The following is an 18,312-nucleotide window of genomic DNA, read 5'->3' on the forward strand; positions in this document are numbered from 1 at the left end:
ACTATGGTTTCAGACATACGAATACTATTTTGACACCCTAAATAGTAAGCGAGTATGCGATTTTGGATGCAGCCCATGTCTAAATCACAATGTTATCTTCCGGATTAATCAGACTGCAACCATTTAGAATAATTTACAGGCATATAACAAGTAATTACAATAACAAAAGCTATTTCACATGAAAGTATAACATGTCACAAATATGAACAGTTTGTAAAACATTTCCCACCCCTCATTTGCTGATGACCCGGCGGTCTCTCCCATAACAAACGTGGGAGGGGTCTGGGTGGAGGGGGCGGGGTTACCCGGGCCCACAGCTCAGTGGATAGGAGGGGGCAGGTGATTAGCAGCAGAGTGGGCGGATTCGGGGGGTACCTGGGCCTGGTATTGGGCGCTGAGGCTGTCCCTCTCCTGCTGCAGGTCGCTCAGGGCCTGCTGCAGACCCAGCTCCGCCTCCGAGGGGCCCGTGGGCGGGGCCGGGGCCAGGGCCTCCGCTTCCTGGGCCAGCAGGGCTGAGGGGCCGAGTCACAGAAGGAAGGGGAGGGGTTAGACCACCTGGCTGGCTGGAAAATCTCAATCCCTCCATTAGAAAGAAGTCTCTTATCTAGTTCATCCCTTTCCCCGCTTCAGTTTGGAATGCACCCCAGAACAGGGGTACTGAAATCTGGCCCGCAAGGCCAGCAGTACTGCTGCCTTTCATTCCTCCCCTCTGATCAGGACTGAATTAAACCTGGGACACCAGGTCAGTTCAATCTTTGTATCCTCGCCCTTGAGAGACCCAGCAGTGCAGGGTAGAGACAGGAAGAGGGTAGAGAGAGGAAGAGGAGGGAAGTGATGAAGAGGAGGGTAGAGTGATGAAGAGGGGGGTAGAGTGATGAAGAGGAGGGTAGAGAGGGGAAGAGGAGGGCAGAGTGATGAAGAGTAAGCGGTGTCAGGCTCTCACCTGCAGCGCTCTTCAGCTCTGAGATGTGAGACTCCAGCTCCTGTATGCGGACGGTGCAGGAGTCCCTCTCTTCCGACACGGACGTCACCTGTGGAGCCAGAACACAGCGGCTCTAGGACAGAAGGCACGCACGGAGCCCCGCACGCCCGAGCCGGGACCTCAGAGCCCTGCGGCGCTGCGGCGTCTGAGCGTCATTTCCTGCATGAAGGAGCTTCATTTAACCCTGTCTGGAGCATACTCCACACAAGGGCTGCCTCCAGAGATTTGAGGTTTTATTATTGTTTTGTTTTTTTTATCTCAGAAGCTTCCTATCTGGGAGTCCAGGTGGCGTTGGCCCATTAGATTTTGCCCTTCTGTTATTCTGTAAAGCGTCTTTGACACAGTCTTCTGTAAGAAGCTCTATACAAATCAAATTTAACTGAATTGCTAAAAACATGCACACCCTGCAGGGTTTCCCAGCCTCACAAGCTTTTACACACATTAACATCTTATTTCCAAATCTTCCGCATTTATCTCCTGGAAAATGTGTTTGCATCTCATACCGTTTTTGTCACGATCTGAATTCCCCAGCTATGGCTGAATGAACTTTGGAGACACAGTGTGGGTTTATTTTCAGAAAATGAAACTGAGTTTCTTTTTTCTGAGGATGCTGAGAAGCCCACCACCCCAGAGCGTTCCTGTGGTGGCGCCGGGCGCTGCGTCTCCATGGAGACGGCAGTACCTGAGTCAGCAGCTGCTCCGTCTTCTCCTTCCACACGCGACCCTCCTCCTGGATCTGCACAGCGTACTGGTCTCTCTCCACCTGCAGCTGTGCCACCGACTCCATCAACTGCCCAACACGGGGAGGGAGGAGGAGAGGGTGTTATACACACTGCACACAGCACACTACAGACTAGACTACACACCACACACCACACACTACACTCACTATACACTACACACCACACAATACAGACTACACACTACAGACTACACACTATACACACTACACACCACACTCACTATACACTACACACCACACACCACACACTACACTCACTATACACTACACTCACTATACACTACACACCACACACTACACCCACTACACACTACACACCACACAATACAGACTACACACTACAGACTACACACTATACACACACTACACACTACACACTGCACACCACACACTACACCCACTACACACCACACCCACTACACACCACACAATACAGACTACACACTACACACTGCACACCACACACTACACTCACTACCCACACACCACACATCACACACTACACACCACACTCACTACCCACACACTACACACACACACACCACACCCACTACACACCACACACTCACCTGTGCTGTGTGCGCCTCCAGTTGTAGTTTCTCCTCCAGGAGGAGCTGTGCTTGCTGGTTGCTGCTGGGAGGCCCTGATTGGCTGGAGAACTGAGAAGATGGAAGATGATGAAGAGCAGGTCAAGCATAGGACCAGAGCTGCCATTTTAGTTTAAGATGCATTAGAAAACATAAGCTATTGATATTTCATTTAGAGAAATAATCAGAAGTTTAAAATCCAGGGTCTGTATTACAGAAACACCCTAACTCTGAAATCTTATCTGTATATTAACCTTGGTAATAACAGTGAGCACCTGATTTAAGAATACAGCAATCACAGAACAAAGGTTCTTAACATAGGAAAGTGTATTACAGAAGCGTCCAACTTGCCAAAATCCTAAATAAAGTGTCCAGACTTTAGGATAACCCTGTTGGTGTTTTATTAGGCTACTTTTAAAACGGTGCCATTGCCTAAATGGTGCCAGAACAAAATGTTACCTTCTTTAAAATAAAAAGCGAATGACGACACTAACGTCTCTTAATGTTTGTTGTTTTTGGCACTCTGCCGGAGACTGACATTAGATAGCTTGCCAACGATAGCTACCTTACACTGGTCCTATCTTAAGTTTGGACTTAAGATAGGAAGTTTGTGTAATACAGCCCCAGATTCAGAAAGTAAAAGTCCCCTCCACTATTTTGTTCCAATCACCTGGATTTACTAAGTAGCACAACTCTTTAGCAAGGAGGTAGAACTACTTGGTGAAATCAGCTGGCTGAGTTCATAGGCGGAGAAACATATAGCAGGACTTTACTTTCTGACCACTGGAATAATCAATTCTATCAAAAGCAGCTGCTTAACCCTTTCAGTTCCAAGCCCAATATGAAGTGGCTCCACCCAAATCCCAGGGGCTTCTGGCTTTGGTTGAGAAAATAGAGGAAGTGGAGAAGATTTAGTAGGGTTTAATAGGGGCTCAAACACAGTCATTTTGATGGGTTGAAAAGGTATAAGGTGGAGGCACTGAAAGGGTTAATGGGTCGGATCGGAGGGCACAGTGGCCTGGGGGTGATCTTCTCCAGGGGCTCCCAGGTGTGACGTGCCCAGGTGAGCGTTTACCTGCTGGATCATCAGGTCTGCCATCTCCAGCCTCTTGCGGAGGTCGTCCAGCTCGTAGCTCATGGCACTGTTCTCACTCACTCTCAGCTTCAGCTGCTCCGCCAGCTCAGAGCCCTGCTGCTTCATCTCCTCACTCCCCTTACTGCCGCACAGACACAGACAGGCCTCAGACACAGACACACAGACAGGCCTCAGACATAGACACACAGACACACACAGACAGACCTCAGTCACAGACACATAGACACACACAGACAGGCCTTAGTCACAGACACACAGAGAGGCCTCAGTCACAGATACACAGACACACACAGACAGTTCTCAGTCACAGATACACACAGACAGGCCTCAGTCACAGACACACACAGACAGGCCTCAGTCACAGACACACACAGGCAGGCCTCAGTTACAGACACACAGACAGGCCTCAGCCAAAGACACAGACAGGCCTCAGTCACAGACACATAGACACACACAGACAGGCCTTAGTCACAGACACACAGACACACACAGACAGTTCTCAGTCACAGACACACAGAGAGGCCTCAGTCACAGATACACAGACACACACAGACAGGCCTCAGACACAGACAGGCCTCAGACACAGACACACAGAGACAGGACTCAGTCACAGACACACAGACAGGCTTCAGTCACAGACACACAGAGACAGGCCTCAGTCACAGACACACAGACAGTTCTCAGTCACAGACACACAGAGAGGCCTCAGTCACAGATACACAGACATACACAGACAGGCCTCAGACACAGACACACAGAGACAGCCCTCAGTCACAGACACACAGACAGGCTTCAGTCACAGACACACAGACAGGCCTCAGTCACAGACACGCCACAGACACAGACAGGCCTCAGTCACTGAATAATGGTCCTTACTGCCACACATACGGACAAGGCTAAAGGCAAACTGATAAGTCAGACCAATAGTGAGAGAGGAAAGGAAAAAAAGGGGGAAGAATGAGGGAGGAAGAGGGAGGGGGGAGAGGGAGAGAGGAGAGAGGGAGAGAGAGGGAGAGTTATAGAGAGAGAAGAAAGTGAAAGAGAGAGAAGAGAGAGGGGAGAAGGAGAAGAGAGGGAGAGAGGGAGAGTCAGAGAGAGAAGAGAGAAAGAAATAGGAGAGAGGGAGAAGAGAGAGGGAGAGTTATAGAGAAGAAAGAGAAAGAGAGAGGGGGGAGAGAGAGAGAGGAGAGAGAGAGGGAGAGACACAGAGAGGGAGCACAAGAGCAACACATCGATAGGCATAACAACCAGCAACATAAGAGCAGGAATGGTGACTTACTTCAGTCTGTACACATCCAGCTTCAGGCTGTCCCTCTCCTTCTCCAGCTCCTTATTATGCTGCAAGCAGAAGAGGACAAAAGCTTTCTGTGGAAGTGTAGAGACACTGAACAGTGCATTGTGGGATGGGTCAGGAACAGTGGTGAGCAGGAAAATGAGGTGTGAGAGTACAGAGAACATGGATGACAGTAAAGCGTCCAGCCCACAGTCCTACCTTCTCAAACTGCTTCTGCTGGGTGGACACGGAGGACAGAGTCCTCTCCAGCTCTGAGACCCTCTGCTTGGCGGCCTGGAAGCGGTTATTCAGCTCCTCCGCTTCCCCTAGCAAACGCACACAGCAGTCAGCTCACACACAGGACCGAGAGGTCCACCGTTCAACACGCCAACCAACCGATAAAGCTATTGGTCACCTCCAACACAGGACCAATCCACCAATCAACAAATCACTATCAATCAATTCACTCACGCATTTATTGTTTATGCGTAACAATTATGCAGTCAGGCAATCACTACACAACTCAGTCATAACTAGCCAATCAACAAACGGACCCAACCCAGCCAGGCCAGACTAGCAGCACACAGAGCACCAGGCCAGACTAGCAGCACACAGAGCACTAGGCCAGACTAGCAGCACACAGAACTCACCGGTCTTCTGCCGGGCCGCCTGCTGTGTGTAGGCTAGAGCCGTCTGCAGCTCCGATTTCTCCGACACCAGAATCCCGATGGTCTGGATGTGCACCTGTGGGGACGGAAAAGAAGAGATTTCTCAAACAATATTAATATTAATATTTCACCCATCAATACTGTTTCTGCAACAATGCAATGTTGTGACACCATCTGTCACTGCATTTACTGTGCATTGTATTTGTTTTTATTGATATATTGTTCCACATGCCATCTCTAAAACAGGCAGTAGTGGCTACACCATTCCTGTTGATCAGCATTGCATGTGTTCGTCTAAGGTGTGAGACCAGACTATTGTGTACAGTCTCCGTACTCTCAGTGTAAAGGCTGTCTTTTGTAACATTGACCACGTTTATGAAGCAACAACTTGGTTTTCAAATTGTTGCTTGTTCGATTAATATTACACATATTTCAAAGTGTAATATTACAGACACAGTTCTAGACACAGCCTAGTCCTAAACTAAATTTAATTTTGAATGAAGGATTTCCATTCAAATTCAGTCCAGGACTAAGCTTAATCTGAGTCAGCGAAACCAGCCCTAAGTGATTATAAACGGGCCTCACCTTCTGGGTGATACTGCACTTAGGTATTGGGGGGTACCTGCGTATTATACCCCATACAGACCTTCACAGAATAAGGGAAGGCTGGATACCGCAGGGCAAGATTGACCCAGCTTATGAGTCACATGGGCCAAATGACGAACAGTGTGTGTGAGGAGCAGTGTGTTGTGAGGAGCAGTGTGTTGTGAGGAGCAGTGTGTTATGAGGAGCAGTGTGTTGTGAGGAGCAGTGTGTTGTGAGGAGCAGTGTGTTATGAGGAGCAGTGTGTTGTGAGGAGCAGTGTGTTGTGAGGAGCAGTGTGTGCCTTTCCTGCAGGGATACGGAAGGTTCCGGCTCTCTGGGGTAAGGGTCTCACCTGTAACTGCTCTCTCATGGCTCCTTGTTCCTTCATACACTTCTGCTCAAACTCCTTCCGCTCCTGGACAGAGGACAAGCACAAACGCGTGAAATACCCAGGGCATGACTCAGCAGAACAGCGTGAAGGAAGTAAGCTTATATCACCTTTCTCTCCATAATCTTTCAACAAACAAAAACATGCCCCTCATCTGATTTAGAGTATTTATATTCCCTGTGATCACAAATCAATATTTATAAGCATTGATTTTATTCATTTTTTTAATACCTTGTCATGATCAAAGGTCCCAGTCTAGTTTGTTCTCCATATTTCCCTAAGCCAGAGCCGCCCAACCCTGTTCCTGGTGATCTACCATCCTGTAGGTTTTCACTCCAACCCTAACAAAACACACATCATTCAAAAGCTAGGGCAGGGCTGCCCAACTCTGTTCCTGGAGATCTACCATCCTGTAGGTTTTCACTCCAACCATAATTTGAATAATAATAACCCGGATTCTGCTAGTTACCAGCTGAACGAGATCGCTGTTTTAAGGAGTTGTGCTTTGTAAGTGTTATAGTGAAAGCCTACAGGACGGTAGAGGTTGTGCAGCCCTTGTGTTGTGTCTAGCTGTTGAATGATGTGTGCTTTATTAGTGTTGGAGTGAAAAACTACGGGACAGTAGATCTCCAGGAACGGGGTTGAGCACCCTGTGCTTTCTTTGGTGGGGGACAATTAGCCTTTGACACCCGGCGATAGTGTGAATCAGCTCTGCTCTAGCTGCTGAATGAGTTGAGCTTTGTTTGTGTTGGCAGTAAAAACCTACAGGAGAGGGTTGGGCAGCCCTGAACTGTCCGCTCAAGCTGCTAATTCAGTTGGGCCTGACCTCCACCTCGTCATGAGATTGCAGCTTTCTTAAAACAGCTGAAACCCTGCATTCATTCCCTTACTATGCTGCAGAGGTCACACTTGGGAAACCCCCAACAATGCTTTCCAGGAAGCCAGTTGGCAGTGTGGCGTAGCTACTCAAGAACTGGGCTCGAAACCAGAGTCTCTGAAAGGCACTTAAGCTGAGTGATGCGAGTGCGTATCCAGGGTGACATGATTGACAGGCAGCGTAGCCTCCTTACCTTCTGTAGCTGCTCAGACAGCTGCTGGGACTGGTGCGTCTGCAGCAACACACGGGCAAGGGGAGGGGACTCATTAGTGACATCATCATCAAGGTCAGCCCAGTCACGGTGTCCAACCCATACGCCTGACATCATAACCAACAGCCAATCGCCATGACGCCGCGTTCAACAGTCCAATGACCTGACCTGACGCTCAGCAGCCCAAAGTCTCCTCTAACAGTTCACGTTTTCGTCAGGAACAGGAGAACCTAACCTAGCCTCAGCACTGAGGAGAAGCCATGTTGACCAGTAGAAGCTCTTGGCTTCAGCATTTCATCCTGAGAATATTATTCCCAGCCTGAGCCAGTCAATAATTAATCCAAACTAAATAACTACAGCGTAAGCAACCGGGATAAACCCACTATGAAAACAGCCCAGGTGTTTCACATAGATACAGGACAATGTTTCAATAGCCCATTGAGCTAATAATTGACCTTCATCAAGTCACCCGCCAAGTTCAGGTGAGAAATCTGCATGCTCCCACCAAGTTCCACTAATGTTGGTAAGCTGTTAGCACAGAAGAGACTTTAGATGGTTAGATTAGCACAGGTAACTGTTACTGTTACTTGTTACGACATAGTAATGGTTCTTGGCACAGCGGAAATAGGCTGTTTATATTGCAGAGGTGAGACTTGTGCTGCCGTTGACTTGTTGCTAGCACAGGTAAGCGGTTCTGTAACTGTTTCTCAGTTAGAAAGGTGAGACGTTTGGTTGCTCTTGCTTAGTAGTTAGGTGTGACAGGCCCCTTGGTAACGGTTAGCTGTTAGCACACATAAGGTGCAAATTAAAGAGGCTTAATCTATTAAAGAATGCTTTTCAGTGGCCCAAAAATTCAACCAGAAACCAGCACACACAGATGATCATGGTTAAGACATTCAAACTAACAAACAAACAAATAAAAAGAAGAATGGCAAATCTGAGGACCTGATTCTGCAGGATTGAGTCACTGTACTGATGACACAGGTAGGATATTAGCACAAAAGCTACAGGTGAAAAAAAAAAAGACATTAATGCAGCAGTGTGTGGGCGAAGCCCGTCAGGCATGTGCGGGTGTGCACCCATTAGTGATATCGCATGCATGGGCATGTCTGTCTGTGCATGGGGGAGTTATAATGTTATCTTAGTGTTATTATTTTAGGTTATAAGCAGCGATAAGCATTGGGGGGAAGGGGGGTCACTTGGAAAATGGGGGCTCAGTTTGTCACAGCCTGTCTAGCCAGCACCCCACACACACAAACACACACAGCATGCCACATAAAAACACACAGCATGGCACACACACGCACAAACACACACACAGCATGGCACACACACACACAAACACACACAGCATGGCACACACACGCACACAGCATGCCACATAAACACACACAGCATGGCACACACACGCACAAACACACACAGCATGGCACACACACACAAACACACACAGCATGGCACACACACAGACACACTCTTACCAGCTGGTCTAGCTGCGTGCTCAGCTGGGTGTTTGTGAGCTTGCTGGAGTCCAGGGCAGCCGACAGCTCCTGGTTCCGGCTCTGCCACGCGCATGCAGAGAGAGGAAGAGTGAAGGAGTGAAAAGATAAAAGGAACAGCATGGGAGGGGTTACATCCGTCAGTCAGCAGTAATGGACACACCCAAACTCTCGGACATCCAGCTAACAGGCAGGCAGGAAACCACCCACTGCCCCACAGGTTGGAACACTGGGGCAACGCAGTGTTCATCGGCCAAACGGACAGCTTGGAGGGAGCAGCCCCGGAATAGGCTGCCCGGAGTTAGAGGGCCGGACTGGACCAATCGCAGGCAGGCAGCCTCTTGAATGCCAGTCACTGTTCCCCAAGAGTAATGCGTATGCATGTGTACACTGACAGCTAATGAGTATGCATGTGTACACTCGAAGCTAATGAGTATGCATGTGTACACTCACACCTAATGAGTATGCATGTGTACACTCGCAGCTAATGAGTATGCATGTGTACACTCACACCTAATGAGTATGCATGTGTACACTCGCAGCTAATGAGTATGCATGTGTACACTCGCAGCTAATGAGTATGCATGTGTACACTCGCAGCTAATGAGTATGTATGTGTACACTCACAGCTAATGAGTATGCATGTGTACACTCGCAGCTAATGAGTATGCATGTGTACACTCGCAGCTAATGAGTATGCATGTGTACACTCGCAGCTAATGAGTATGTACATGTACACTCACAGCTAATGAGTATGCATGTGTACACTCGCAGCTAATGAGTATGCATGTGTACACTCGCAGCTAATGAGTATGCATGTGTACACTCACAGCTAATGAGTATGCATGTGTACACTCACAGCTAATGAGTATGCATGTGTACACTCACACATAATGAGTATGCATGTGTACACTCACACATAATGAGTATGCATGTGTACACTCACACCTAATGAGTATGCATGTGTACACTCACACCTAATGAGTATGCATGTGTACACTCACAACTAATGAGTATTCATGTGTACACTCACACCTAATGAGTATGCATGTGAACACTCGCACATAATGAGTATGCATGTGTACACTCACACATAATGAGTATGCATGTGTACACTCACACATAATGAGTATGCATGTGTACACTCACACATAATGAGTATGCATGTGTACACTCACACATAATGAGTATGCATGTGTACACTCACACATAATGAGTATGCATGTGTACACTCACACATAACGAGTATGCATGGAGACACACCTATTGTGTCTTGTGCAAATCTATGAGAACAGGTCTCACCTCTTGTCAGCAAGTAATATTTTTATTTTAGGGACGTAGTAACGATATGAAATATTATCATTTTACTAAACAGAAAATACATAAAAACTAAGAACTTTTATTCCACTAGAGCTGGTGGCTCTGACCTCAGCAGCACTTATCAGGTAGGGGAGAGCAGACCCACTAGAGTCAAACTGTAGTGTGCAAAGATGAGTATTTACTTATATTCTATTACAAAATAAATGCATAATCAGAGATGTAATATCCAGGTTCGGAAAGGAAAAGTCCTCCCCACTGTTTTGCTGCAGTCAGCTGGATTTGCTAATTAGTGAAACTCTTCAGCCAGGAGGGAGTAATTAGTGAAATCAGCTGGCTGAATTGATGGGTGGAAGAGACGCATGGCAGGACTCACTTTCTGACCTCTGGACTTTCCCCCTCTGGCTCTACACTCACCAGAACAAACACATTTAAATTCCTGTCTTCAAACCCATTCGTCAGTTCTCTCTCTCTTTCTTTTGTTGTAAGAATATTGAACATGAATATTGAACATTTTTTTCGAAACCCTGATGGAGCCTCCATTTATATCCCGTAAAATGGCACAGCTCAGGAGATGAACAGGAAACAAAAAAACCGAGGAACCGAGAAAGATAGAGTTGGAGAGATAGAGAGAGAGATAGAGAGAGAGAGCTGGGCTTGGGCGGAGCGGTAAGTGAAATCACGCTCCTCGCAGGGCATAAACTGATAGCGGGGCGGAACATTCATACGGTCATGTGACACCTGCCGCCACAACATTCCAGCCCAGCCTGGTGTGACGGAATGTTCCGGGGCTGGGGGAGGGGCCAGACTTCAGGCCAATGGCTCGCAACCTCCCATAACCCCCCTCTCCGTCCGAGGAAGACGACCAAAGTGTTCTCGGAGGAACCGAGGCTTAAAAAGACGGTTTTCTTCATGATGCTGTTGTCACGACGTGCAGCAGAAAGAAAACTTTTGGTTTTGGTTTGTTTGAGCAGTAAAATAGAAACACTTTCTGCCTTACCTCCAGCTCTTTTTCACTGGGCGGTGATGCTGCACTGTCCCCGTTCACGTACGATGATGGCGACTGCAGGGATGTCAACGGAAACAAAAAGAATTCAGTAAGGTGGGCTTCAGGATAAACCAAAACGCACAAACACGTTTCCTGTTCCTTCATTAACACAATACAGAGTAAAATCAGCATCAGGTTGTATTACTACTATATACTAAGAGCTGTGGCGTGTGTTCCATGGCGTGTGTTTACAGTAAGGTCAATTACCCCCATTTATTTTCAGATTTTCCATATCCACTAACTACAACCTTCAGTCAATCCAAAAGAAATCTACTAATACTTTTACACCGGGGCTGTCAATCTCAGTTCCTAGGGGGGGATCTCGTACAGAGTTTGGCTGAGCATTGTAGGATATTTATAAGGTAGATTCCGATCTACACGCCTCTGCTGCAAGTCCTCCAGGAGTGTGTCTGGACATTCAGGCCCAGACGACCCTTTGCCCAGACTTCAGAGGGCCCTTTGCCCTGCTCAGAGGGGTTTGGGGGGGGCAGGTGAAGGGGCGGGGGCATACCTCAGATAGCAGGCCGTTGAGTTGCTGGGACAGCTGGCGCAAGCTTTCCGTGGAGGACAGCGGTCTGCAAACACACACCCACACACACACACACACACACATGCATACACGCAGATGCAGACACACATAGACACAGACAGAGACAGAGAGACACACACACACCAGTTATATAAGCAGAAGATACTACATGGCATTGACTGACTTCTCTGGCTCCCATCCAAGCCTTGCTAACTGCCAACACATGTATTAGTGGACTGTCTGTTTCAGTCCAACTCCAGCAGACGTGAGGAAGACTGGGAAGGGGTGTGGCTGTGCAGAAAGCGATTGGTGGAGAGCAGGAATTGGGAGGGGCAGACAGTGTGGTCAGACACGCAAGCACTCACCGGTTTTCTTCCTGGGAGTTTTCATTGCAGTTTGCGTCAGGGCTCGAGCTCTGTCATCGGAGAAAAGACAAAGGAATAAAGCTCCTGAACGCGTAAAAATGTTTCACATCCTTTCCCACAACGGATACAGAAGTGAACAGGCACTAATACTAGCTACAAGACAACAAAGCTTTAGTGTGTTATTATCAAACATGGAAAAGGGGAGTGGGCAGGGCGTAGACAGACAGACAGACAAACCTGCGCGGCAGAGCTCTCGCTGCGAGACTCGGGGTTAATAGCGCTAGCGGGGTTAGGCACTGGCGAGCCCCTCATGGGCTCTCCATGTTGGTCATCCTCAGCCTGGGCACCCGGAGACGCCCTGGCCTCACCATCAATCACAGCCTGCTACAACACACAGCGGCACACCGTGAGACACCAGGGCAGGAGACACCGTGAGACACTGTGAGACACCGTGAGACACCAGGGCAGGAGACACCGTGAGACACCAGGGCAGGAGACACCGTGAGACACCGTGAGAGACAGTAAGACACAGTAAGACACCAGGGCAGGACACGCTGTGAGACACTGTGAGACACAAGGATACACAGAGAGACACAGACACACTGTGAGACACAGTGAGACACAAGGACACACTGTGAGAAAACGGACAGAGCGCAAGGCACCAGGGCAGGACACGCCATGGGACACAGTGAGACACGGATACACCGAAAGACACAAAGACACACTGTGAGACACAGTGAGAGACAAAGACACACTGTGAGACCCAAGGACACATCGTGAGACACAGTAAGACACAGCGACACACAGCTACACTCTCACTTAAGCCAATGCATGCTTACACACAAACAGATATTTGGATGGCGACGAGCATAGTCACATGCAAAGATACTCGCATAACACACAAAGACGTGTACACTCATGTACCATGCACACCTGTGCATGCAAGTACACACAAAAAACCCACACATTTCCATGCACAGACGTACATACAAACACATGTACACAAACTTCACAAAATGTTCACATTTAAAGATTACGCTGTCATGCCAAGGAAGAAGGCAAACATTTCATGAAAAATAAACCTGCACAGGTGCACGTGCGCAGACACACAAACACTCTCTCTCACACACACACACACACACAGACAATCCAACACACACACTTGCACACACACACACACACACAATCTCGCAAGCACATGCACGCACGCACGCGCACGCAAACACAAATTCTGACAAACAATCACATTAAACATGCCTGGGGGACACAGAGCCTACAGCCCCACAACTTAAACAGAGCACAGAACAAGTCCAAAGCGGTCACGGCAAAAATGTGCAATAATGGAACTGCTCTCGACATCCAGTTATGGAAACAGCCAGCGGTCGCCAGAGATGAGAGCATGCTCAGAACGAGAGCGCGAGGGAGGGAAACGAGGAAGGTAGAGGGATGAGGAAGAAAGCAAGCGACAGAGAAGGCAGCTCACCTGGCTGTTAACAAACGGAGGGAGAGCCACTCCGTTAGTCACACTAAGATCAGACACCAGAACTTTCAGAATGCTCTGTATCTAAAGGAGAGGGCCAGACAAAGAGTGAGAGACAGAGTGAGCGGGTGTGTGTGGGGGGCGGAGAGAGAGGGAGAGAGAGGGAGAGAAAGAGAGGGAGAGAGAACAAGAGAGTAGGGAGAAATGAAGGAGTAGCCACAGTGTCTGCTATTAGCGGATGCTACTTATCCAATGTAGAGTGGTCTAATTCCGCTAAGGAGGAAATGATGGCGTTCACCAGTGCAGATCCGTTTCGTTCCCAGTACCCTACGCTAAGGGCTGGTCAAAGGCGTCCGTTATCACGGCCGCAGGCGTTCAGGAACACGAAGGCCGCGCTCGCCGGTCGAACCCGAGCGGTCACGACTGGTTCTGTGCTTCGCAGGCTAACTGAAGCCGCAAACCCACAAGGCCCACATCGCCTTCCTCAAAGCACAGGGATCGTCGTCGCCCTGACAACTCAGTTATCCCGGGGCCTGAAAAACGGGTTGACGGCAGGCACCCTCCAATGTCAGCATTCCTTAATCTTATTGCAGAGGCCTGTGTTATTTGAAGAATCTCTGCGTTACAACTCACCCCTTCCCTGCCACAATGGCCAATCAGTGAAACATACAGCAGCCCCAGGTGCCAGATTAAATGCGTTTAAACCCCATTCAGCACAGCACAGGAAGGACGGTTCTCAACCATGTGGAAATATTCTGTCACCGGCAGTGTGTATGTTTGATTTTCCATTCTGAACTCTTTCACAAGTGCTTGTCTGGCCTAGCAGCACAGGTATAAAATAGGACATAAAAAAACATTTGTGTTGGGGGGGCGGAGGGGGGGCCACATGAAACTCCCATGATGCACCTATTACTGACTTGTAGTGAGGAGCAGGTCACAAACTTATAGTTGGTAACCAGGATGGAGGGGGGGGGGGGGGGGGGGGGGGTTACTCACATTATCTGGGGAGTGCCTGTCTCCCTGGGGGGTGTCCAGTTGACCGGCCTCCTTCGTTTTCCTCTTCTTCTTCACGCTCGAGCCCCCGGAAGGTGGGGCGCTCTTCTGCTGGAACTCCTTCAGCTGTGGGGTCGGGGGGGGGGGGGGGGAGGGTCAGCGAGTCAGAGACACGACATCACGGATACGGGCGTCTGAGTCGGAAGAGCAAACAAAGGCAGCCGTCCAAACAGAGCGGCAACTTAAAGAGATCAAACATGAGAGCGCAGGGGAAGAGTAGACCCACCACAGTGCGCTAAAACACTCCCACAAGCGCCCACGCACCACTAACCTCTCCCACAGACCCAACTGACCTGCCTCACAGGCAGTTTACGTCCGGAGACATTAACAGTCCTTACATCACATTAACCTGGTTTCAAATGCCCTCAGTCAAACATTTTGCCAAAGCATTTATATCACTTGGTGACATTCCAGAAAACCCATCTGTACTGAATCATGCACAATTACATCATCTGTGTCTGGGATAAGACAACTATTAGGAGATGGGCTCCCCTTTATCCTTGGGATGGGAAGGGGGTATCATGAAATAATAAATGAGCTCATTCCTGTCATGATTTCACCCCTTTCATAACTGGAATCTCAGATGAGACTAAACTGGGATTATGGACCCTGCCAGTGAAATTAAAGGCTTTTTGGCATTTTGCCCCAAATCCAAAAACAACAAAAAACCCTTAGCTATAAAATAAAGTTTTAAGCACGGAAGACACAAAACATTTCCCGTCATAGTCATAGTCATAGTTTTTCCACACATATCAGTTAACGTTATCAGTCTAGAGGTGTCCTGATCATTGCAGGAATTTCTGCTCCTGAATCTACTAAAACCAAGCAACTAATGTATTTCGCATGGAAATGTCGAAACAATGTGGATTACTAGCTAAACTTCTGCCTGGCCGCAAATTGCCTCACAACTCGAGTAAGTTATCTGATAATTCTGGTGTAAATTTTATCTCTAAAAGAGATGAACAGAGCATTCCTAATCTATACGACACCCATGGTCAGTATTCCCACACTGTTGCGGTTTCCAGCAATATAGCGTTCAGAAAGCCTAGCTAAATTAATAAATAGTTAGCAAACAAGTGGTTTGTTCCCTAGCTAACTATCCTGCAACTAGCGATTCTGTTGCTCAGCTTGAAGCACATTTGTTTGCCTGACACAGTTTCATTCCTTACATTGCTGTGCCAAATTAGATACCAAAATCTGATCCCACAGACAAGCTTTCAATTTGGGAACTGTTCCAACTGCACTGTTGACATGGGCCAAAGACACAAAAGCGGAAGTGCATGACAGCTGTCAAGTAATGGAGGGGGGTCGCCATAAAATACCATAACTCAAATTCCACATAGCCAACGATGAGAAACACAAAAGCTAAATAAAAACACTTTTTTATGAAGGATGCCCACAGCGAGTTAGCTATCAGACTCACAAGCAACTGCGTCCACAACCGCATCTTGTGAGCGAATAACACTAGCTATCAGATATCAGTTAGCTTGTTATGTTAGCTGGCTACACACTCCAGAGACGGCTAACGTTAGCTAATGTAGCCAGGTCTTGCTTCATAACCAAGCTAGCTTAGCTAGGCAAAACGCCCCGGTAGCTTGCTAACATAGTTACTATAGCTAGTCGTTACTCGCCAGCAAACGACGTTAGCTACAAAGCCAAAAACCTAAAATATCAACCTATATTAGCTGGCTAACGCCACCTAGCTCGGCAATAAAACTGCCCTGGGAACAGTGAAACCATCATTCGTCGAGGACATCAGCTAGCGAGCTGGTTACATCCTACAATGAGCTTGCTACCTAGCTAACGACCGATAATAGCTGCTGTCCCATCAGTGTTAGCTGATCCAAGCGTCATGGGTTAGCTACACGCTGACCTAAATTAATTAATGTTAGATAGCTAGCTAACGTTAGTCTAGCGATCTAACTTGGGTAACTAGCCAGACTGAAATTGCAATTGTGGTTAAAAGTATGAGTGACAGCGATGAAAGGGAAAAACGTGTCTGCTGCTCAACGTCCATCCTATCCATTATCTTGTCGTTGAAACCCCAAATATGGTAGGCCAAACTGCATCCCCGATATTTCCATTACACGGTCACCCATAAACAAGCCCAGATGGACGAATGGGCGAGCCAAGAGAAACCGGTAGACGTGGAACTTAACCAGCGTCAGCACTCATCACACCCTGGCAAACAGTGACATCTTTTATACCAGGCATAAAGATACGCCGGTGACACGTCCATCTGTTGTTTATATATAAAAAACAAAGTTTTATACCTTTTTTTTGGCCGCGGCGAGTTTGTTCTGCCTGCTCTGGTCTGCCATTCTGTCTCATCCGGTAGGCGAACGGCACCACCACGTCATCAATTTGGGAACTGTGCTACAGCGCAGAGCACGATTGCATCCTGACGCTAGGAGCAGCAGCGGACGCCGTGAAGAGAGTCTTCAGTGAGCGCCATACTTCATTTTTTGATTCTGTACTCTAGCACTTTGAGTATTTTTATGTATATAGGATTAACCGTTTAGAAATTACAGCACCTTTTGTACATGGTCCCCCCATTTGAACCCTCCTATTATGCTCAGATTTTCTGACTGGTTTTACATTTTGGGTCAAACTGAGCCCAACAGTTGAAATAACCACAAAAATATTGTAATAGAAAACTTTTGACATGTAGTGTGTCGCCTTCTTATTGTCTCCCAAATTACTAGCCTTTTATCCATAAATAAATATCTCATTTTAGAGCCTAAGGAACAGTGAGTGAAAGTTGGGCACCTGTATGTACGGGAAAGTTCCACCAGAATCATTCACAAAGAAAACTGAGACAGAAATAAAAATGGTTGTATATTTTCTTCTGTTCTATACAGTTACAGAGGGTTGAAATAACACTGCACAATTGCAGTGGGAGCGGCCTGTAGCGTAGTGGTTAAGGTAAATGACAGGGACATGCAAGGTTGGTGGTTCTAATCCGGGTGGTTCTCAGCTGTTGGGCCCTTGAGCCCTTAACCCTGCATTGCTCCAGGGGAGGATTGTCTCCTGCTTAGTCTAATCAACTGTACGTCGCTCTGGATAAGAGCATCTGCCAAATGCCAATAATGTAATGTAATGTATTGTATGCCATGTTGGTACAGGATTTAGCATTATGTTTGTTGCATTTTTCCTATTTCCTATTTCCTATTTTTTTTTTATTAAAAAGATGAATAAAGTATCAATATAAAAAAAAAGGGCTAACTGGTTTTTAAGTGAAGTCAAACACTGAGTGGGGTTAAATTGACCCCAAACATAATAGGAGGGTTAAGGTACTACAAGTATTTGTTGAATTGGCTTCACAGATGGGTTTCATCATTCAGTAGTATTCATCTGTGTTGTTAGTGAATGCAGTGACGAGCTGTTGATGTCTTGTCTTGATTATAGACTTTGCAATTGCTTTTGGAGATTGTTGTTGGGGTGTAGCAACATGAGGAAGACAGCAGTGTCGATGCAAATCAAGATGGCAGTCATAAGGCTCAGAAATGAAAATCAATCAATAGGGAACATTTCAAAAACTTCAACAGTTTGGTTCATTATTCAAAATAAGAAAAAAACAACTGATGAACTCAATTATGTCAAAAGGCCCAG

At 47.4% G+C, this 18,312-nt stretch overlaps 1 protein-coding gene across 6 annotated transcripts in view; it reads right to left on the minus strand.

Moving 5' to 3' along the window:
- The window catches only part of golga2 (golgin A2), a 30,646-nt gene extending 13,551 nt beyond the window's left edge, over nt 1-17,095 (minus strand). The window contains exons 1-18 of one of the 6 annotated variants that reach the window (XM_061263092.1): nt 16,974-17,095; nt 14,644-14,766; nt 13,651-13,731; nt 12,405-12,548; nt 12,168-12,217; nt 11,785-11,848; nt 11,226-11,288; nt 8,891-8,971; nt 7,392-7,430; nt 6,286-6,348; nt 5,331-5,424; nt 4,900-5,006; nt 4,687-4,745; nt 3,387-3,528; nt 2,294-2,383; nt 1,665-1,772; nt 944-1,031; nt 376-512 (exon numbers count right to left, since the gene is read on the minus strand). In XM_061263092.1, coding sequence (XP_061119076.1) covers nt 376-512; nt 944-1,031; nt 1,665-1,772; nt 2,294-2,383; nt 3,387-3,528; nt 4,687-4,745; nt 4,900-5,006; nt 5,331-5,424; nt 6,286-6,348; nt 7,392-7,430; nt 8,891-8,971; nt 11,226-11,288; nt 11,785-11,848; nt 12,168-12,217; nt 12,405-12,548; nt 13,651-13,731; nt 14,644-14,766; nt 16,974-17,021 — 1,581 coding nt within the window. In that variant the 5' untranslated portion in view covers nt 17,022-17,095. Of the gene's footprint in view, nt 1-375; nt 513-943; nt 1,032-1,664; nt 1,773-2,293; nt 2,384-3,386; nt 3,529-4,686; nt 4,746-4,899; nt 5,007-5,330; nt 5,425-6,285; nt 6,349-7,391; nt 7,431-8,890; nt 8,972-11,225; nt 11,289-11,784; nt 11,849-12,167; nt 12,218-12,404; nt 12,552-13,650; nt 13,732-14,643; nt 14,767-16,973 lie in introns of all 6 variants that reach the window. The other 5 variants (XM_061263091.1, XM_061263094.1, XM_061263093.1 and 2 more) reach the window with 5 other exon arrangements.
- Between the last annotated feature and the right edge of the window lie 1,217 nt (nt 17,096-18,312).

Source organism: Conger conger, chromosome 12 (genome assembly GCF_963514075.1).
Source record: "Conger conger chromosome 12, fConCon1.1, whole genome shotgun sequence".
Lineage (NCBI taxonomy): Eukaryota > Metazoa > Chordata > Actinopteri > Anguilliformes > Congridae > Conger > Conger conger.